The sequence below is a fragment of the Miscanthus floridulus genome, chromosome 8 (assembly GCF_019320115.1).
Source record: "Miscanthus floridulus cultivar M001 chromosome 8, ASM1932011v1, whole genome shotgun sequence".
NCBI classification, from domain to species: domain Eukaryota; kingdom Viridiplantae; phylum Streptophyta; class Magnoliopsida; order Poales; family Poaceae; genus Miscanthus; species Miscanthus floridulus.
The window spans coordinates 91,325,152-91,348,152 of NC_089587.1; the positions used below are offsets into that span (position 1 = coordinate 91,325,152).

The 23,001-nt window shown below is 48.2% G+C and overlaps 2 protein-coding genes across 3 annotated transcripts; both read right to left on the reverse strand.

Moving 5' to 3' along the window:
- Positions 1-121: 121 nt before the first annotated feature.
- LOC136469571 (DNA polymerase zeta processivity subunit) lies at positions 122-10,454 on the reverse strand. The gene is made up of 4 exons (XM_066467710.1): positions 10,437-10,454; positions 9,831-10,082; positions 979-1,168; positions 122-852 (listed from the first exon to the last, which is right to left on the reverse strand). Exons 1-4 carry the CDS (start codon positions 10,452-10,454, stop codon positions 647-649), a joined length of 666 nt encoding a protein of 221 aa, XP_066323807.1. The 3' UTR covers positions 122-646.
- An 8,385-nt stretch (positions 10,455-18,839) lies between these two features.
- LOC136472919 (probable protein S-acyltransferase 7) lies at positions 18,840-22,389 on the reverse strand. 2 transcript variants are annotated; one of them, XM_066470619.1, is made up of 6 exons: positions 21,914-22,389; positions 20,792-20,974; positions 20,179-20,484; positions 19,787-19,904; positions 19,671-19,714; positions 18,840-19,569 (listed from the first exon to the last, which is right to left on the reverse strand). In XM_066470619.1, exons 1-6 carry the CDS (start codon positions 22,007-22,009, stop codon positions 19,126-19,128), a joined length of 1,191 nt encoding a protein of 396 aa, XP_066326716.1. In that variant the 5' UTR covers positions 22,010-22,389; the 3' UTR covers positions 18,840-19,125. The 2 variants fall into 2 exon arrangements, with proteins under 2 accessions (XP_066326716.1, XP_066326715.1); XM_066470618.1 differs by having other exon boundaries at positions 19,671-19,904.
- Positions 22,390-23,001: the final 612 nt, after the last annotated feature.

Consider the following 23,001-nt stretch of genomic DNA (forward strand, 5'->3'; position numbering starts at 1 on the left):
TCCTGTTAGAGTTTAGCCTAAAAACACTCGAAAAATAGTAAGATCCCCAAATAAAAGTAAAGATACATACTTTTTTTTGGGGATCTTACTATTTTTCGAGTGTTTTTCGAGTGTTTTTAGGCTAAACTCGAAAAAATCAGTATCTGAGATGGTGTTTACATCAGCTTCATGCTAGAGTTGTCTCTTTGCCGTTAAGCTAATTTTGCCGTTAAGCTAATTTTGCCGTTATATAGCCCCATACAAGGTCGACTTTTGGCTGTCATCTTAGACTTAGGAGCTGTTTGGATACAAGGGCTATATAATTACTAGTTAGCTCAAAGTTAGGCAAAATTAGCTTAACGGCAAAGAACTAGCCAAAAGTAGCATGAAGCTGATGTAAACACCATCTCAGAAACAGAAATCAGGGCGCACGGCGCAGGTGACTTCCAATACATCAGGGCACAGGATGACAGCCAGGGTCAGTCCTCGACATGGAAAATGCTGCTCATTTGCTCTTCGTGCTTGGATTAGCCTCGGGCAATCAGTCACACACCCATCTCCAAATCAACGGACACAATTTTTGTCCATTTCTCTAACCCCAAAGGTGACTTGAACTCACAATGAATGCACACAGCAGTGTAGCATAGGCACAGGATCCTCATTCCTGTCATGCTGGTGGATCCTTCGGTTCCGTGGGGCTAGGATGCTCCATGTAAAGCTGCATCTTCAGAGGGTCGCAGCTAACTGACTTGATGGGGGTAATCTGCGGAGGCTGCATCCACAGCTTGGTGTCTGTAGGAATCCACAGCTGAGCTTCTCGGTCGCCATCCGCAGGGAGGGACTGGAAGTAGGCAGTGATCTCCCAGCTACCATCTATCAGAATTCAACACACAAGCATGTTACTCCTTGAGATCTTTTATAGATATGTATTCTAGCCTTTTACAGAAAACCTTAAGATAGTCAAAAATAACTTAAACAATTACGAGATGAATTTAGAACCTGATGGAAGGGGTTTGGTAACAGGCTCAGCAACAGTCAGCTTGATCAAGAATGCTCGCAGAGCAAACTCCAGGTTTGCCTCCTCTAACTTGGAACAATATGATTGGTTGATTGCAAGCTTGAAGACAAACTTCTCAATTGGTACATGCCCTTTGTCATAGAAGATGACCACAACCCTCTCTACCAATCCCTGGATTGTAAATACAAAAGTCAAGGTTACTGCTAGCTATGAAGTTTCTACAATACTTCTACAATATAGTACTTATCAGAACATCAAGGGATTATCGACAACTGAAAGCTTCATATAAGTGAAGCATGTGGCGTTCAAAAATAAATAAGAAAACAAGCGAAGCATGAACAATCAGTAAAAAAAAAGGAGACAAAACAAGTAATCCTAAGATAAGTCATTTTGCTTCAAAACAGATTGTGTATCAACTATCTACTTTGAAAACACCAAGCAAACAAATTCCCACTGTCAGCTACCCGCTATCAGCTATTTAAAACATTGGTGCACATAACCTTGGGATTTGAGAGTCTTACAATTCCATTAGTGGTGGGCCTATATTAGATGGGCCTTCATATACTTAACAGTTAACACACATAACTGCAGCAGGACCAGTTAAAACAGGGGGTTAAAGCAAACCTTCTGAATGAAAGGGAGAAGGCCAATAGTCACGGAGTGAATATAGCTAGCAAGTTCAGGATGCAGTGCTTTCTAGACCACTACATTCATGTACCTTCTCTCAAAGGCACCTACATATACATTTGTTTAATCTAACAAAATCATTGCAAGCTGCCAAGCTCAGAGTTACTGAACCAACTTAAACGAAGAGGACTCTTACGAGGAGGATAGAAGCCTTTGAGGAAGACGATGCAGCTGACTGCTACCTCAAGAAATTCCACAGCCACCTGTGCTATTTGACCTGTTTAGTTTTAGCAGAGAGACTAGTAAGCAATGTTTTCAGATCGGACGACTAATCGCGATTAGTCGTCCTTATCGTAACCAGGTGCTCGATAAGGGCCCTCGATTAGTTTAGACCGATTAGAAAACTTATCGTCCGATAAGTTGCGACTAATCACGATTAGTCGTCCGATCAGACTAGCCGGACGACTAGTTCGGGGGAGGGAGAATTTGGCCCAGCTAAAGAATTCGGCCCCCCTTTAGCTGGCCCATTAGGGTAAGATGAAGAGGAGTGAGTGAGTGACCTAGTGGGAGTTGTAGCCGCACGGCACATTTCCAGCTCCCGCTGCTCTCTGCCTCTCTCTCGCAGCCGGCGGCGGCCTGCCTCTGGATCTCCCTCACCGGCGTCCGCAGCTCCGTTCGCGCCCCTCGCCGGTGTCCGCAGCTCCGCCCGCAGCAGCTCCGTCCGCAGCTCCGCCCGCGCCTCCACCTCCGCTCGCTCCTGTCTCCTCCCCTGCCAGGACCCAGTAGCTCCGCCCGCCTCTGAGGCTCCTTTCTCGACGCCTGGAGGACGGACACGGGAGGCCTCAATGACCATGTGGCTGATTGTTTTTATGAGAATGGAATACCATTGAATGCTATTAACTCAAGAAGCTGGGAGATTATGCTTGAGTCCATTGGGCAATATGGTCCTGGGTATCGCTCACCTTCATACCATGAGATTAGGAATCCACTGCTTGATAGGGCAGTGAACAAGACAGAGGAGCTGAGAAAGAAGCATGAGGACGCTTGGAAGGAATATGGCTGCACAATCATGTCAGATGGATGGACTGACACTAGCCACCGTCATCTCATCAACTTTCTTGTGAATAGCCCAGCTAGAACATTCTTCTTAGGTTCAGTTGACGCTTCAAGTGAGATAGCCAATGCTTCTATGTTAGCAGACTCGTTAGAGAAACAAATTGACAAGGTTGGGAAGGAGTATGTGGTGCAAATTGTCACAGATAATGGATCAAACTACAAGGCTGCTGGAAGAATTCTTATGGAGAGAATCCCAACTTTGTTTTGGACACCATGTGCTGTCCACTGTTTGGATTTGATGATGGAGGACATTGGGAAGATACCTGAGTTTAGCTCTTGCATTAATTCGGCTAAGAAGGTGTGTAGGTTTCTCTACAAGCATGGGAGAATTCTGGATCTTATGCGAGAGAAGATTGGTGGTGATCTTGTGAGGCCTGCTGTTACTCGCTTTGCTACTTCCTATCTCACATTAGCAAGCATGCATAAGAACAAACAGGGGCTGAGGAGTTTGTTTGTGAGTGAGGAATGCATTCCAACAGCTTGTCAAAAAGTGCTGAAGGGCGGCAGGCCGAGAACACAATCCTTTCCATACCATTTTGGACAAAAGTGGAGTACTGTATAAAAGCAACACAACCCCTTCTCATTGCTATGAGGATAGCAGATGGTGATGAAACACCAGCAGCTCCTGAGATAATGGCAGCAATGGATGTTGCAAAGAAGACCATCAAGGAAACTTTGCGAGACAAATCATCATTACTGAATGATGTAATGGAATGCTATGACAAGAGATGGGAGAACCAGATGGAGCAAAAACTATACGGAGCAGCCCTCTTCTTGAATCCTGGAAAGTACTTTGCCATAAAGGAAAAGGATAGGAGACAAGCTACAAAGCTAAGGTGCATGTTTAATGACATTATATGGAAGATGGTGCCTGATGAGAGTGAAGCGAGGAAAATAAGCAAGCAAGCTGATGATTATGACAGGGCTGAGGGTGAATGTTTCTCAAAGCGATTAGCAATAGTAGAGAGAAATAGCAAAAATCCTAGTAAGTAATGAGCAGTTCAGCAGTCAGCACTTTCTTTTAATTAAGCTATAATTCTCTATGTGATGAACTACTGATTATATTATTGTTTTGCTTGTAATCTACAACTACAGTTCTATGGTGGGATGCTTTTGGTGGCCTTGCATTCGAGCTACAGAGTTTAGCAAAAACGAATTGTAAACCTCTGCTGTTCGGCGTCTGGTTGTGAGCGCAACTGGAGCGCTTTTGCTCATGTAAGTGCAATTTCTATGGCTGCAGGTGCATGCTAATGCATTCTTATATGCTGCAGCCATCTAATGAATTTGCTCCTATTTTCTATGGCTGCAGGTGCATACTAAAAAGAGGAACCGTTTGGAGCACATTAGGTTGAATAAGTTGGTATTTGTTAGCTACAACCGTAAGATGGCATTCAGGTTTCAGAAAATTCGTGAGCTCGGTTCTAAAGGCAAGAAATCCAACTCATTGCTGCTAGAAGAGTTTCAATGGCAAAATGAGTGGGTAGACATCAACTGTGACCCAGTTCATGCATCTAATGGCAGTGATATGCTTTGGACACATGTTGATGAAGCTGTTGGTGCAACCGACCAGCTTAGAGGCCGCAATTTGCCTAGGGCTGCTGCTGCTCGTGCGAGGAATACTGTCACCCGCACATATGGAAGGAATAACAAAAGGAAGTGTCCAAGTCCAAGGTCAGATGCACCAGCAACTTAAAACAGTGATCACAAAGAAGAGGAAAACAGAGTTGCACTAGAACAGCCACAAGGTGCAAGTGTAACAGATGAAGAAATAGAGGACCAGGGAGGGGAGGAAGACTCCTGCAACAAATGATGGAAATGAAGACTTCCATGTGGACGCAGATTTACTTCTCTAGATGGCTGAATTGCTGGTTCTATGGATCAGTGGACTAGATGTTGTGTACTGCTGTGTACTGCTAGTTTACTTATGGCTGAATTGCTAGTTTACTTATGTTGTGTACTGCTGTGCACTGTGCTAAACTGCTGTTAGTTCCTATTTGTTAAATTTGTGTACTTGGTTAAGTTGTTTTCCCATGCTCTACTGTCTACTACTCTTTATATTTTCTTTAGTCTTTACAGTTTTGTTTTTCTGCTATTTTGCCTATTTAACTGATTATCTTCTTTCTTTGTAATTTCAGATTCAGAGTTTCAGAGTTCAGACACAAGTCAGCAGCAATATTGGTCAGCAGTCAGCACTCACCATGACACCATCAGGCATCAGCAAGCAGAAGTTACAGGTAAGTGGCCAAATCACCATGATAATGATTCATTGCAAACATGATTACATGCCAAACTGTGCTTGGTTGCTTGCCTCTAACATTTACCTATTTATTATGGCCATGTTTACATATATTTACATCATATATATAGTATATACATGGTCGATCAGGCCATCTAGGCACAAGGACGACTAAATGTCCGACTAGCCGATTAGACCGATTAGGACCGACTAATCGACCCTTATCGACAACTAATCGCGATTAGTCGTCTGATCGGTGGTCATACGACTAGCCTCGATAATACGATCTGAAAACATTGCTAGTAAGTAACTATTAAAACAGCAACCCCAGCTTAATTCCCAAGAAACAGACAAGAAAAGTAATCATAACCACGGCCTTGTTTAGATCACCTCCAAATTAAGTTTTTTCACTCTCTCTCCATCACATCAATTTTTGGACGCATGCATGGAGCATTAAATGTAGGTAAAAAAAATAACTAATTGCACAGTTTGGTTGTAAATCACGAGACGAATCTTTTGAGCCTAGTTAGTCCATGATCGGACAAAGTTTGTCAAATACAAACGGAACGTGCTACAGTGTCCAGATTGCAAAAATTTGCAATCTAAACAAGGCCCACCTTGAGGAGTTTGATTCTTCCGATCCATAACTCCCTTTAGGTGAATCCTTCAATTTGGGAACAATTCAAAAACTTCTGTTAATCAGAGCTCCTGCTTGATTATATTCCAGTGATTGGCATAGCCCAATAAGCCAGTGGCCACACACCACCAGATGGTTGTAAAGCTGAGAAACAAAACTTCAGTTCTAAATCAAATATGATATGACCAATTACATAAGCACGAGAAAAGGATCAGGAAAGCAATGCAATAGACAGCTAGATGACAGAAGCATAGCAGTCAATACTCAAGGTCATCATGCGATATAAGAACCCATTTCTCATCAATAACGCTAGTGGCCAACCCAGCATGTTCTAGCAAAAGCATATACAGGAAATGGTTCTGAAAGGCAAGGTACAAAGAACTGGAGAACAAGCAGAATTACACTGGTGACTTTTGTTTCTCTCATCAGTGCTAACAAATGTTATGGTTATCAGTTAGCTGAAAGGATAGATTTTGGAATTTAAATTTTCGTGAATTTTGATCCCACGGTAATTCTTGCAAGATCTAGTTTCATAAGCGACATTACCTGCATATAACTTTCAAATCGAGCCAGCTCGTACAATGATGGGTGAAACAATCCACCATGTTCCCAGTATTCATAAATGAGATATGACTTCAAGCGAGGAATTTCTACTTGAAGAGATCACAACGAAACATATGGCACCTTCATGGGAGTATTAACCTCTAGCACTTACTCCTTAATGAAACACATAAGGCAATTTAAGTTGGTCATAGTAAACTTCAAACAAAAAAGAGAAGGCGTGAATGTGATATTTGTGAATAAAATAGTTGACACTTTCAGGAGTTGTGGAGTTTGGTCATAGTCCACACTACACATTCATTTTCAAGCTAGTCTTTTTAGACCTGGGCTAACATTTTTTTTTTACTTTTCCAATATGCTTGGGGAATTAATCCTAATGCTGGACCACATCCCTTTCTATGACACTGTCAGGGACTCAATTGCCAGCCATCAAGCATGTTAGTTGCTAAGTTAAACTCAAAACAACTTGAAAAATGAAATTTCCCACCTTCTGGAGAAATACAAAAGATGTAAACATTCTTTCTACTGCACATAAAATGACAGCATAGTACATTTTGAATCTGTCCATTTAATTGACAAAAAAATATCCCAACTTTCATACGAGTAAGGACTCTGCTACTAATAGCTCATTGATCCCCAAAAGAATGTTATATATAGCTTCTGTCTCAAGGTGTGATTCATCTCCTGCAAAGAACTTGTGCACACATCCGTCCACTTCAATGAAAGAGCAACCGGGTTGCTTACTCATCCTACTACTGTCCATAGATGTCCGCAACTTATTCACATCAACCCACCTTGATGTGGTAGCATAGACATTAGAAAGTAAAACGTGTCCTGCACACTTTTTGGGTTCCAATTCTAGGATCCTTTCTGCTACAAATTCTGCAAGTCCCACCTCTCCACAAGCTCTGCAGGCAAACAACAAAGACCGCCATACTACCACATCTGGGGCAATAGGCATCTCGTTAATAAATTGTTCTGCCTCTGTCAATAGCTTTGCACGGCCCAAGAGATCAACCATGCATCCATAGTGTTCAATCCTTGGTGCAAGATTGTAGACCATTGACATACGCTGAAAGTGATGGAACCCTTGTTCCACAAACCCTCCATGGCTACAAGAAGTAAGGACACCCAAAAAAGTTACCTCATTTGGCATAACCTTACCCTCTCCTTCCATCTGAACAAATAAATCGAGTGCTTCACTACAGAGGCCATTAACAGTAAAGCCCATTATCATCGACGTCCAAGAAAACACATCTCGCTTGGTCAATCCACAGAATATCTCATGAGCCTTTTTTATATCCCCACACTTTGAGTACATATCAATCAGTGAATTATTCACAGAAAGCTCCTTCCCTAAACCATGAACATCACAGTAAGCATGAACATATCGTCCCAAGTCAAGTGCTCCCATTTGGGCACATGAAGACACAACAGTAGCAATTGTCCCATCATCAGCCTTCATTCCAGTAATTTGCATGTCCCTAAAAAGGTTGACAGCCTCTTTAAACTTACCCAACCGTGTGTACCCAGAAATCATTGATGTCCAGCAAACCACGTTTCTCTCATGCATTCTGTGAAATACCTTGCGGGCATCCTCAACCAATCCACACTTGGCATACATACTAATCAGAGAGGATCCCATATAACAATTAATTCCAGCTCCGTTCACCACAGCTAAACTGTGACACAGCCTCCCGACCTTCACTTTGCCTGCCTTAGCAGAAGCAATGAGTGCATTCACCAATGTGACATCATCCAGACTAACTTGCTCCTTGACCATCTGGCCAAAGGCCTGCAAAGCTTTATTAGGCATCCCACCTCGTAGGTATCCAGAAATTATTGTGTTCCAAGAAACTGTGTCACAAGCTCCTTGGGGAGCAGAATCGAGAACTTGTCTTGCAGTAGTTGGATAGCTACAAGATGAGTACATGTTGATAAGGGAATTAAGGACGAATGTATCTGAAACCAAGCCAAGTTTGACAGAAAGGGAATGAAGCTGGGCACCAACAGAAACAGATGGGAGGCGGGCAGTGGCAGAGAAAGCAATGTTGAGGGAGTAGTTATCAAGGGTCATATATCCAGAGTGGCGGAGCAGGGAGAGGAAGGAGAGGGATAGAGAGGGGAAAGGCCCCAAGGAGAGAGATCGGAGGACAGAGTGGACAAGGGGTAGCTTGAGGAGAAGACCTGAAACAATTGATTGAGAGAGGAGGAGGGGAATATGGCAATGGGAGAGTCGTGGGATTGAAATTGAAAGGATATGTTTGTGTTCAGGGCAAGAGCTTTTGGCAATGGAGAAGGGTTTTAACTTCCCAACAGATATTTGTGAAGGTGCGCCCATTAATGCCAATGGAGTTGACAAGTGATCTGTCACTGCAGGCAAGCGCTTGGTGGATATGGGAAACTGTCATCCAACACTGAAACCTACATTGCAAAGGAACCCGACATGAGAGACCAATAGATCATGTCATGCTGTGTCAGACAGTTAGCCATTTAAATACATATCACAGTCATGGCCAAGCACTTCAGGTCCAATGCACAAGAATTCCACAATTTTATAGCTCAGCAATAATTAACAGCAGTAGTTTGTGACTTTGTCGTGGACTGGTGGAGCGGTACCCAATGAACTGACACAGTCAGGAATTTGGGAGGCTCAGGGAAAATTCAAATATTAAAATGGGGACAATGGAATACTATTGACATTTGACAACAGTCTCCACCGCAGCAGCCATGACAAGGTCAGCCATGATGTCGATCTGGGCATCCAGAAATGGCACAGCATGCTTGAGGAACTCAGAGTGATCTTGCAACGGCTCCTTGGTGTGGAAGAAGCAGCATTTCTGGATGGCTGATTTTCGACAGGACACAGAGCAGAGTAAGAATCAAGCTATCAACAAAAACGTCCCAATCACAAAGAACGCATGCCTATGCCTAATGCCACGGAACATCCTTATTTACTTTAGCTTTGAGACAAGCAAGGTGGTCACATCATTAGTTAGCATAGTCATCTTCAGCACACAGTTTGTTAGGTTCACCGTCCACAACCTCAGATCTCTTTGTACTCTCGTCTCACATTGGTAATCGCTCACAACATGCTTCTTCTCACAAACCAAGGCGATCCTAGCATCAAAGATCCAGGGGCACAACAAGCGGACAGTGTGGCTTCAATCCTCTCCATCTGGACAGTGAACCTAGCGAACTGTGTACTACAAGATGACTATAAGTCTACGCTGACTACTCTTTCTGCAACAAGAGTGAACCCCGTGCCACCCTCAAAGCTAAACTCAAAACAGAAAAGAACTATTGTGTGCAAGAGCATTAGGCACAGGCATGCATGTATGTGATAAGAAATTCATCGTTGATAGATTCTTGCTACATTTCTCCGTTTGGTGTCCAAAAGATCAGGCCAACAAGAAACACTACTTCGGCCATACTGAGGAGCCAGCACCGTAGCTAGGATCTCATCGGTGGGTTCGACCTTCAAGTTTTCATAATGCCGCAAATTCAATAAACGAACAAAAAAGGTCGCCAAGATTATAATTCGCAGGTTAAATAAAGTCGACTAGACTATGTATAAACTCAGCTCATTACGCAAACATTCTCGGTTGCCAATTTCCACACGTGGCAAGACCAAAAGAGACAAAAGGATACACTACCTTTTTTTCTGCTATCTCGGCTCCCCCTTGCCTGCAATCCCTGTAGCAGCGCAGGCGCAGCTGCTCACAGTGGCCGCCGGCGAGGCGGCTCGGCGCCTCCTGGACCGCGGGCGGACGGCAGGCGCTGCACGGGCTCACGGAGAAGAAAAGCAACAAGTCCGGCGCGGCGCTGCGCCGCTTGCTGCCCCCGCCCGCGGATTGGGATGTTAGGGTTAGCGAGGGCCAGAGGGGGATGGTGAATCGAACAGAACGCTAGCAGCGAGCAGTTGAGAGAGGGAGGGAGGGACCCACCACCTGGGCTCTGGAGTCCCTTCCTCCGAGCTCGCCGGCCTGGTCTCCGGTTGTCGGGCTTGTCATGGGCCGCCGCAAGCAGCGTCGGAGCTGCCAGGCTACTAGCACATATGGGCTACGAGCTAGCTGGGCCAAAGGCCAGCCAAAACTTTGGAAGTGTGAGCACGCCAAAGGAGAAATTTTGTGAACACAATTGCACAAATCAGGTTATCTTTCTTTTTCGCTAGGGAAGTTTATGGCGTTTTTCATTTAATATAAGGGGTGAAGAGAAATTGCAGAAACTTGTTAAGATCTTGACAAAAAAAATGTTTATACCCATTTCAAAATAGTCATCTCTTGAGCTGCGTTATTAACGGAGGATGTACACTGTACACATGAAGCTCCGGTTATGTTGCCTGGTTTGCAACTCGGCGATCAATGGCTACAAGCCTACAACTACAAAATGGTTGATGATATTACAAAGAAGTATGCTCTTCTTCTGCCTCAAAGTCCTCCGCTTGGAGGCCTTTGAGGGAGAAAAGGAGAAAACTCCTTGAAGATCACTTCTTCTTGTCTGAAAGGAAACCATGGCAAACCGTCGGTTTATATAGGCAATAAAGGATGCTAAAAGAGCCCGCCAAATCAGGTGAGTCATGTGAAATTGCAGAGGTGTTCAGATTCTTCTTCCACATCTTTTTCCTAGTTGTGCCGCTGCCTGGAGTCGTGTTACTTTAGGAGGTTGGACTTTGGACAACGCTAAGGAACACCAGCATGACTTGTCGAGCATAATTATTGAACATATATACAGAGTTCCAATGATCTGAAATGTGATTCTGAATTCCCCAGCATTTCTTCATAATTTCCTGTAAAACATGAAACATTTATGTGTTATTAACATATATATCAAAATCTATGGAAACTGCAAGATAATAATTTATCTAATAATTCTTTTCACACATGAATAAAATTCGCATCCACAAATAACTAGTTCAGTTTTTTTTAATATATGTGGTGATACAAAAAAGGTAGTATGAATGGTTAAAGACGGAGTAAAAAAAGCCTAGAAATCAGTTAGATAGTATCTAGAAAGTAACAGCAGAAGATTTGGATAAGATAGCTTTCAGGTAGAAGCAGCATGAGGCATCCAAAAGAATTCCATCTTGATAATGCTTTTGAAGATTCTGCCAAAGCTTCAGGCTGGTTGCTATCACATAGACTACACAGTTGACCTAACCCTGGCAAAGAGCCAGAGCCAACAGAATACAAGATGAAGCAAAGCCTCATGGCACGCAGAAAAGTTCATGAACCAACCCCTTGTTTGACATTCTTCCGCACACTTGCATACTTCACGTGTGCAATAACAGCCAATAGTTCTAATAAGAATATAAGATATCATGCCATGAGAATATGTGCTGATTTGTCCCTGCAATTCTGTTTTCAAATTTCAAATACCTCCCACACTTATTTATGTTTATGGATCATCAAATGTGCAGAGCCTATTTGGGTAAAAGAAATAAGGTTGCATTAATCCTGGTGACTGAGAAGATTTCAGATCACTCATGTAGGCTACAGTAGTTTTCTGATATGATACCATGAGCTGAGAAATGGGTTAAAGTTAAATTTGACACCCATATTGTCAAGGGCACGGTGATCCAAGGCAGCAGGCCCTCGACTACGGAGCTCGTAGTCTCCGGCTGAGTCTTCCAGGGCGGAGGTTATGCCCCTCACGGCCTCCTGGGCTTAAACACGAGAGGGAGAGAAGGAGATAGGTAATTGATCTTGCTTAATCCTCCATAATCCGAGTACAAGGAATATAAAGGCCAACCGGCCAACTAATTTTAGAAACAAACTCCTAATTTTGGGGCCTAATCTCCTCCTAGCCACTAGGATCGGCCCTGCCATCTGCGTTCGCGGCGGCCGCGGCCGCTGCGTGGCGCGCGCGCTCCTCGCGCTCCGCGGCCCGCTCCGCTGCTCTGCGGACGTCGCGCGCCCTGCGGCGTCTCGCGTACGCCGTGCCCCACATGACATCTCTCCCCTCCTCGCGAAGCAGCTCGTCCTCGAGCTGGAAGAGTGGGAACTGCTCGCGGAAAGCATCGAGGTCCTCCCAAGTTGCAGACTCCGGTGGTTCGCCACGCCAATGAACGAGCAGCTGGCGTACTCCGCGCGCCAGGCGAGCGCGCTCCACCCGAACAGGCTCCGGAGTCACCACTCCATGACGGAGGGGCGGCAAGGCTGGTGGAGTCGACGGAGGCGTGCCGACGAACTTCTTCAGGATGTTGACATGAAAGACGTCGTGGATGCGCGCCTGTGGAGGAAGATCCAGGCGAACCGCGACGTCGTTGATCAGCTCCGCAACGCGATACGGCCCGATGTAGCGTGGCTTCAGCTTGCCCGTGGTAGCTTGCGGCAGGGAAGACATGGTGCGCTGACGGAGGCGAAGCAGCGCCCAATCGCCCACTTGGTAGGACACCTGGCGATGGCGACGGTCGTAGTGGCGCTTATGCACCTGCTGCGCCTGCTCCAGGCGGTAGTGGACGTCGGCGAGGAAGGCGGAACGCTCCTCCATGTCGCGAGCCAGAGCAGCTACCCGAGTCTCCCCAGGCTCGTATGAGCGGAGGGTGGGCGGGTCACGGCCGTAGACCATGCGGAACAGCGTCTCCCGGAGTGAGGTCTGGTAGGCCGTGTTGTACACGTACTCGGCCCAGGGAAGCCACCGCAACCACTGTCTAGGTCGATCACCTGTGAAACACCTGAGGTACATCACTATGACGCGGTTAGCGGACTCCGTCTGACCATCAGACTGAGGGTGGAAGGCGGACGACATGTGCAGCTTGGTGCCCATAAGCCGCATGAGCTCGCGCCAAAACAGCGAGGTGAACATCGGGTCGCGGTCGGAGACGATGGACTGCGGCATGCCGTGCAGGCGCACAATGTCGTTGAAGAACGCCTGGGCCACGGTCTCGGCGGTGTACGGGTGCGCCAGGGGGATGAAGTGGCAGTATTTGCTGAAGCGGTCGACGACGGAGAGGATCACCGATTTGCCGTTCACCCGCGGCAAGGCTTCCACGAAATCGAGGCCAATGTCGGCCCAGACCGCGGTGGGAACTGGCAGCGGTAAGAGGAGGCCGGCGGGGTGGAGGTGCTCCGTCTTGTACCGCTGGCAAGTGAGGCATGCCCGCACAAAGTCCTGCACACACCGACGCATATTGGGAAAGTGAAAGTCACGGCGAAGACGATGCAACGTACGCTGGACCCCCTCGTGGCCGTCGTCGTGGATGGCAGCCACGATCTCCTGCAGCAGCGGTGACGACGGCGGTATGTATAGCCGGCCATCGAAGGTGACGAGGCCGTCGGTGATCACCCACGGCGCAGTCCGGGTGCCCGCGGCGAGCTCGTCGTGCACGGCCACCAGGGCCGGGTCCGTGGCTTGTGCGTGGCGGAGGCGGCTGATGAAGTCGAACCGGGGGCCCGAGACCGCCAGGAGCGCGCCCACAGCGGCTTCATCGGTGTCCCGTCGGGAGAGAGCGTCAGCCACCGTGTTCGTCGCGCCGGCCTTGTACTCCACGGTGAAGTCGAAGCCCAGCAGCTTGCCGACCCAGTGATGTTGTGGGATCGTGGCGAGGCGCTGGTCGAGGAGGTACTTGAGGCTGTAGTGGTCCGTCTTGACGAAGAAGCGGCGCCCCCAGAGGTACGGACGCCAGTGGCGGATGGCTAAGACGAGGCCGATCAGCTCCCGCTCGTAAGCTGCCAGCGAGCGATGGCGGGGAGCCACCGGCCGACTGAAGAAAGCAATCGGGTGGCCCTCCTGAATGAGCACCGCCCCGAAACCGTACGTGGATGCATCACACTCCACGATGAAGGGCTTGGTGAAGTCCGGGAGCGCCAGCACTGGCACCGAGGTCACGGCCCCTTTGAGGGCGAGGAAAGCCGTGGCGGCGTCATCGTTCCATGAGAATCCTTCCTTCTTCAGAAGGGCGGTGAGGGGGGCAGCGATGGAGCCGAAGTTGTGGACGAACTTCCTGTAGTAGCCTGCGAGGCCCAGGAAACCGCGCACCGCGCGCGCCGAGCGGGGCTGCGGCCACTCATGGATGGCTTGGATCTTGGCGGGATCCATGGCCACTCCGGACGCTGAGATGATGTGGCCGAGGTAGCCGACGGAGTCGACGCCGAACGAACACTTGGACCTCTTGACAAAGAGGCGGTGTTGGCGTAGGAGGGTCAGGACGACGCGGAGATGTTGCAGGTGGTCGGCCCAGCTCCTGCTGTAAATCAGGATGTCGTCGAAGAAAACAAGGACGAACCGGCGGAGGTGGGCGCGCAGCACGTCGTTCATGAGTGCCTGGAAAGTTGTCGGGGCGTTGCACAGCCCGAACGGCATCACCAGGAACTCGTATAGGCCGTCATGGGTACGGAACGCCGTTTTGTGAATGTCCTCCGGCCGCATCCGTACCTGATGGTACCCCGACCGCAGGTCAAGTTTGGTGAAGAAGCGCGCCCCGTGGAGCTCATCCAGAAGCTCGTCGACGACGGGTATGGGAAACGCATCTTTGACGGTGAGGGTGTTCAAGGCGCGGTAGTCGACGCAGAAGCGCCATGAGCCATCCGCCTTCTTGACGAGGAGGACCGGTGACGAGAACGCCGAGTCGCTGCGGCGGACGATGCCCTGTTGGATCATAGCGGAGCATTGGCGCTCCAGCTCGTCCTTGTGCGCCGCCGGGTATCGGTACGGGCGAACTACCACCGGCGCTGCGTCCGGCTTGAGGGTGATGCTGTGGTCGCGGGGCGCGGGGCGGTGGTAGTCCCGTGGGCTCGGCGAAGATGTCCTCGAAAGTGGCCAGCAGCTCACCGAGGAGCGGCGCGCTGGCCATGGTGGAGTGGAGCTGCAGCGCGGTGGCGATCGGCACGCCGGTCCAGTGTACGGGGCGCCCGTGGAGCTGAAACGCCATGGAGGGCGCTGCGAAGTCCCAGACCACCGGCCCGAGGGTGGCCAACCACTGAGTACTGAGCACCACATCGAAACCTGCAAGTAGCATGACAAACAGATCGATGTTGAAGATGGTGCCGGCGATGGTGACTGGGGCCGCGCGGATCACCCCGGGGCACGAGACCCGCTCGCCGTTGGCCACGACGGCGGTGAGCCGAGGTCGGGGCTCCACCCTAAGCCCTGTGCGTGCCGCTGCCCCGGCGGAGATGAAGTTGTGGGTCGAGCCGCTGTCGAGGAGGGCGACGAGTGAGGCGGCACCCACGACGACGTCGAGCTGCATCGTGCCGCCGTAGGGCACGCCGGCGACCGCGTGCAAGGAGAAGACGGGGGCTTCCGAGTCCCCGATCTCGGCCGCAGCGTCCGCCCCCTCGTCGTCGATCGCCACGCCCTCGAGGAAGAAGATGCGCTTGCAGAACCTGTTATGGCCACGCGAATACTTTTCATTACAGTTAAAGCAGAGCCCTTGGCGACGCCGTTCCGCCATCTCCTCCTGGGTGAGGCGTCGCTGATTACCCTCGCCACGGCCCTGCTGGGCAGCCGCTGGGGGGGGAGGGAGCGCGAGCAGGGGCGGCGGCGCTGGGAGCGCGGGCCTCGCCGCGGGCGCGGGAATGATACCGCGCTGGGGAGCCCGAGGCGGGGGAGGCGGGGGAGGCGGCGGCCGGTCGGCCTCCATCAGCTCCACCTGCCTTGCCAAACTCATGGCCGCCGCGAGGGACTCCGGGTTGTGGATGCGGACGGCATGGCTGAGCGGCGGCAGGAGTCCGCCGGTGAAGAGCTGGACGCGCTGCGCCTCGTCTAGACGGCCCGCTCGAGGCAGGAGGGCCTGGAAGCGGTTGGCGTACTCCTCCACGGTCCCGGTGCGCCGGCACTCCGCGAGCTCGAACAACGGTGCTGATCGAAGAGGAGGCCCGAACCGAAGGTTCAGGAGTTCCTTGAATCGCCCCCAGGTCGGAGTACCGTCGTCCTCCTGGAGCTGCGTGTACCAGAGCTGCGCGACGTCGTCCAGGTGGTAGGACGCCATCCACACGCGCTCTTCTGCCATGGTACGATGCTGGCGGAAATACGAGTCGCACTTGTTGAGGAAAAGCATGGGATCAGTCGTGCCGTCGAAGCGGGGAAAATCCCACTTCTTGTGCTTGGGCGGATGATCCGGAAGCGGTCCCTCCGGGCGGTGCTCACCGCCACCGCCGGACGACGACGCGGACTTCTCCATCTTCATCACCGCCATGTCGGCCTTCATGGTGGCCATATCGGCGGAGAGGGTCTTCAGGGATTCCAGGATGTCGGCAAGGGTCGGATCGGCCATGGTGGGTGCTGGTGCGGCCGAGGTGGGCGATAGTGGGGAGTTGGGGCGGTGGTGGGCTGCTGCGGCTGTAGAGGATTGCGTGGAGCGGGTGGGAGAGGATCGTCGAGACCTTGATACCAGGTTGTCAAGGGCACGGTGATCCAAGGCAGCAGGCCCTCGACTACGGAGCTCGTAGTCTCCGGCTGAGTCTTCCAGGGCGGAGGTTATGCCCCTCACGGCCTCCTGGGCTTAAACACGAGAGGGAGAGAAGGAGATAGGTAATTGATCTTGCTTAATCCTCCATAATCCGAGTACAAGGAATATAAAGGCCAACCGGCCAACTAATTTTAGAAACAAACTCCTAATTTTGGGGCCTAATCTCCTCCTAGCCACTAGGATCGGCCCTGCCATCTGCGTTCGCGGCGGCCGCGGCCGCTGCGTGGCGCGCGCGCTCCTCACGCTCCGCGGCCCGCTCCGCTGCTCTGCGGACGTCGCGCGCCCTGCGGCGTCTCGCGTACGCCGTGCCCCACATGACACATATACTTGTTTCCATGTAGAATTTGGGTGGTATCTTAGTTCTATCTTCTATGCCATGCAGCACAGCAGCAGGTCTAGGTAGTCCAATATGGAGATGCCTCATTCATGATATAAGGAAGCTTGGCTCTTCAGCCTTGATTTTCAAGATTTTTGTTGTGCAGAAAATAGAAATGTCTAATGTTGATGCTTGATGATCCAATGCATGTTTAATAATTCACCCGACCTCTATAATTGGGGTGGTAACCATAGTACTTGAGCTCCAAACTTAATAGCTCCAAGACAAACTCCAACACGCTGTCATGAGGCCCATTGGTCATAAACTCTTCAATGTGTCCTTCAACACCAATTTGCTCCACCCAGGTGGGCAGGTTGCTTCCTCATCCCTGTGTGTCCTCATGATGGCTCATACCTTGTTGACTCCACCCCATTTCCTTGCATTCGGACTTATATTTGATAGCAGGACATATTCTTACATTATCTGGCTCCAACTTGAGAAGGTGCTTTGCCGGGACCTCTCCAATCTCCACATTCAGAGTAAGTCCAACATGCACGTAACAAAGCACCCCAAATGCCAGCATGCATTTGCATTTCTATTGGCATCCTGTGCTAGGTGGTCTGGTAAGACTCGTGTATGCATCCGGCATGGCCAAGCAAGTCCACCATGCAGAGGCAGTGTTCGACGGTCGGAATAATATGGCACCCATCCTTCATCATCTGAAAGCATTGACACCCTTCATCCAACAAACCCGCATGACTGCAAGCAGAAGCAGCAAAGGAGTGGCACAAACCATATGTGATCTGGCCAGAGTCCTTGTCCTGCAACTCGTTGAAAACAGCAATAGCATCCTTTCCACAGCCATGCATGCCAAATGCAGAAATCATAGAACTCTAATAGATCAGGGTTTTTTTCCCACCAGCTGAACAAGGCTTGGGCACTTTCCATTACCCCACATTTTCGGTGCATAATAGTGGTATAGTTATTCAAAAACTTCAAATGGTGACGATCCACATCTTGTATCCATCTAGCTTGAATAAGTACTCCACCCGGATTGCACACAAGCATCAGCGAGCCAAGTGGAGACTATCATGTGGTTTGGCTCCGCCTTAGGTCTTGCTCTACTCTCCAGCTTAGCCCTCAAGAGATCCACTGCTTTTGCAGCCATACCAGCATACCAGCGCCTAAATAGTAAATACCCGCCAGTCATCATGTTCCGTGTTGCAGCAACCAGCTCTCTCATCCCATGAAACACAGCTGTCACCATTCAAATTGCCAATCCTTGCATATATGTACCCACTACCCAGAGATCATGGCGGTGCACTCACAACACCCCGGCCACCTCTGCAATCTCACCCGCCTCGCCAACTGCCATGTACACTGCGATCGTCGCGTTCCACAGCTGAGCACCCTTCACACCCATTCTGTCAAACACCTTCCGTGCATCCTCCAGACTTCCGCAGTTGGCACCTACGCTCACCAATGTCATCACGCTGCGCTCGTCGGTTTGGAATCAGTTCTTGAACACGCGCACAAGGACTTCAGCGCGGCGGGGACGGTGAAGGTTGAGCGGCGGCCGGCGGGCGTGACCCCTGGGCAGGTGCGGTGCACTCCTGGGCGCAGAGCGTCGCGTGCGGCGGCGGTGGGTGGAACCCGACTGGGAGTGCGCGGTTCACAACAAGGATTTCAGAACATGATAGACCTCTACAGTTTGCACAAAAATGAAACAGGAATTGCAAAAGTAATGTTATGCCATAACAAAGTTTAAAACCTACAATTGGAATCTGTAAAAATGACGCACAAAGAATTTCTCTTCTCAAGCAGCATCGGAATCTGCAGCATTTCCCAACATATGTGCAATGAATTTATCAAAACATCATGGAAAAACACCCACCTTTTTTTCCATCTAAAAGGCTAGCAAACAAAAGTGCATGAAATTTGATCGATGAAATGAATGCACTAGCCAAGTTAATGTTACAAATTACAGCTTCAACAAAATCAGAAGCTGCCACACCACAAGTACAATACATCACATGAACTAAGAACGTCCAAACCAAATATGGATTCATCGTTTCTATATTTTTAATGAACATCTATTACCTATATAACTTAACTCTCGACTACAGATTACAGCCAAATTAAACTAACCAATACCTGTCGGATTCACTCTACCATTTTGTCCTACTTCCCTTTCTTCTTTGCGAGCTTTTACTGCGGAAACTTCCTATGAATCATCATTTGTACGTCTCTCAATCTTTTTCCTCTCATTGAAACCACGTTCCATGCCAAACTCTTCTGCGAATGCCTCTATGTCAGATGACATCTCAGAGCAGCCCTTTCGACCAACAAAATGCGGCGGTTCAGTGCCACATCTCTCCAGCCCCATAGCACTGCCGATCTGGCTGTGCAAGTCTTCCAAGTCCTCTGCAGCCACCGCTTGCCTTTTCATGCCCATCTCAAGGTCCACGCTCATCTTGGGCGGACTTAGAACCCGTCCCATACTGAGGGATGACGTGAAGGCTGAAGAATCATCCTTAACTTTTGCTCTGAAATTGTGTTTTGAGCTGGGTACACTTGAAAACAAGACATCGGCGAAATTCCGGCCCACTCCAAGGTTGTAAGGATTTGTTCTCCAGTCATAGTGGTATCTGAAGTTCTCATAAGTAGTCTGAAAAACGTTTTTTTTTTCATGAGACTTCAATCTGCTAGCTTGCTAATAAACTGCAAAGCAAATTAATTGTTACTCCAGTTACTCGAGAATAGTCTTACCTGATTTGTAGAAATCAAATAGAGGTGGAATGAGGTCAATCCTCCTACAAACCACACAGCAATAAATGTATATAGGATGAGAAGACCGGAGATAGGAGACTTCAAAAGAGCTCTACCAATTTTGCATTGATGCGTGTCCATAATTCTCCTGAGATTGACCCAGCAGAATGCAAACACGTATATGCATAGTAGAGTAGTTGAAGACACAAACACGAAGAAGAATTGGTAGTTCCTCTGCAAGAAAAGAGAATACGAGGCATGATGAGTAACATCCACAGTTAGAATTAATGAATCACAGATCCATATTGCGAGCACCATTAGGAGAAAACATATAACTGCATATATCCCCATCCCCTCCTCTCTGTCTTCTTCCCGTTACATCATTCAGATTTTAGCATGACTGGAAAGTGACTGCTGCCTCAGAAATCTAAAAATATTATATTTATTATATAAAAGGTACCTCATTATATGACCATAAGAATGATTACTTGTCACTTCATTTCTTTACCTTGCCAATGCACTGGCCTACCCAAGGACAGTGGTGATCAAAACGTTCTACACAGTTGTTGCAGATTGAGCAATGGGAGCACCTTGGCGGACGATAAAGCATGCATGTATGGCAATATTTGACCTTGACTGAAACACCATTGACAAGAACATCCCTGGTAAGTGGTAAACCTGTCGAACCTTGTTGACCACCCGGCCAATCTGGTAAGTTGGAGGATCCATCAATGTCTTCAGGTTCTGGGGGGTGAGAGTTTCGAGGAACAATTCCAGGATCACGGCTAGATGTGAGAAGTAGAATAGCAAGAATCTGAAGAACAAGAACAACGATAGATCAGTCCTCTTGTCAACTAGTTACCAAGTTGCAGACACACTAGTCATTCTATTTCAGTATCTATATGCATAAGCAGCATAATAGCTATGAGCCTAGACCATTCTCCCCAATGCAACTATGGTATAACTTAACATGGTAAAAGCAAATGCAGAAGCTTCTTGTTCCCAAAAGATGACTTCAAATTTCAAATGCATAACTTCGCATTTGGAAATCTGACAAATAGAGGAGAAAAAGATATAGATCAGTTTGTAGAAGACTGAGTGTACATGGCTCATAAACTTACATATGCTGTAAAGATCATAGCCACAGATGCCGCCCAACCTCCAATTTGGCTGTGGAACTCATGACCAAGCTGTGGACAAACAGCAGCAGCAAAGAAGATCACTGGGACTATGATCAAACATACTGTGAGCACGAGTGACCTCACATCTGGGCCAAAGATAAGTCTCCCTCCAAGGAAAAATAACTGCAAGAACAGAGAATGAAAATGGACGAAAAACATGAGCTTTATTGCAAGATACGTTAAGAAGAAGGTAGTGCTTTGAAAAGTGAAAATATAAGTTTTTAAAGGTTGGGTATCTTTTTAAATATTATTGCCATGTTCGCTTGGCTGATAAGCCATGGCTGAAAATACTGTTGGCTGATTTGTTGTGAGAGAAAAATACTGTTCGTTGGCTGAAAAAGTACGGCTTATATGTTAGTAGCCAGCGCATTTCAACCATGGTAAAGATGTACATAATGGTTACATAATAAACGAAGTACATGCCGATGAGCTCCAGATTGTCTTTTTGCAAAGAAACAATTTGCAATGTAGGCATAAATCCATGAACATAAGAGTATGGTTGACCCCAAAGGAGAACATATGGAACGTGAAACTTAATAACAGACAGTAACAGTATTTTATATTGCAATGCCTCAACTGAAATATAGCATTACATTATTCCAAAATCCCCTTCAACTTCTAAAGTTTTCTCTTACTCCTGCATTTGTGTCATATAGCAAATCAATGCCATACAGTCACCGTCTTTGACGTGTTACTAAAACTAGCTGCTTCCGTGAGTATATCAGCCCATTATCATACAAATCTCTAAATAAAAAAGAACCACTACTTCTATGACAAATGGCCAATATAACACGCATCAGCAAACACTAAACAGCACTAGACTAGAATGTCTTCTATAGCTTTTGGATGCTTATGCTGCCATTACAATTAATTCCAAACTAACACCAAGATTTCAACAGCCTATGTCTCCACCTACTGACTCAAGACAACAGAAAGCACGATTTTTTTCCACAATTCCCTGATGCTACTAAAAACCAACAAGGACAAGTAGCCATGAGCCCATGACCCATCTTAAGAAAAATTGCAGAATCAGAAACCAGACCGAGAGAGAGAAACCCTCACATTGCTGCCTTTCCACGCCTGGTACACCCGCCGTGGCGGCGCGTCGAGCTCCATGATCCGCCGGTTGGAATCCGAGAGCTGTGCCTTCCCCTGCATCCTCCCTTCCACAGCTCCGCCTCCGCCCACGCTCAGAGACTCCACAGAAGCAAGCTCTACTTCACCCAAGCAGCCCCATTGCGCTCATGAGCCCCCCGGAACAAAATTCCAAAGCCAGCTAGTTCCCCCGCCCGCAAGAACGCGGAGGGCAGGCGGTTCTCTCGCGGATCCCGGCACAGCAGGGGCGCAGACTCGGACCAAACCGGTCCGCGAGGGACGGCAGCTCCGAAACGGAGAGAGTAGGCTCGGCGGCGGGGAGAAGGGAGCAAGGAGAGGATTAGTAGCTGGGAATCGGCGGTGATGCCATCTTGGGATCGCAAGTAATCAAGCGGTGTCGCTGAGAAGAAAGGAATAATCTGAACTTGGGAGCTCTGAACTGAAGACGGAAGAGTTTAGTGTCACTTTCGTGATTAACCACTATGAACAAAGATTATTTCGAATAAAGACCCTTTGCTCAGGCTGAAAAAAAAAAACTACTGGGTAATGTTAGAGGAGGGCTGGATGGTACTTCTGTTCTTATGTTTTTTATTTTTCTCGTCTAACAAAACAGGTAGCAAAACTTTTGTCTTTTGGAAGAAAAAAAATACTAGGAGAGGAGACTAGATTGACACTAGAACAGAGATTGTTCATCATGCATGTTTCTTAGAGCTGATTCATCCTTGCAGGCATGCAGATAAAGGTAACTTGCTTGCCATCATAAAGACAGCATAAAGCAAAGATTTGCGCAGAAGATTTGACGCCGGTGAAGCTTGTGCCTTGTGCACTTGACACCATCATCCAGTTCGGTTAAAAAAAAGTGCTAGGATTGGAAAGGAGAGACCCCCAGGTTGGCTCCCAGAAGCCCTGGACGTGGCGCAGCCGATTCAGAATGTTTTGAACTTTTTTTTTAATAAAATGACAGTGATTCAGACATTGCAAGCTAAGAGATTACAAAAGGAGTAAGAAACCTGTTGTTCACGTCACATTTTCAAGAGCCATGCATTATCCACGAG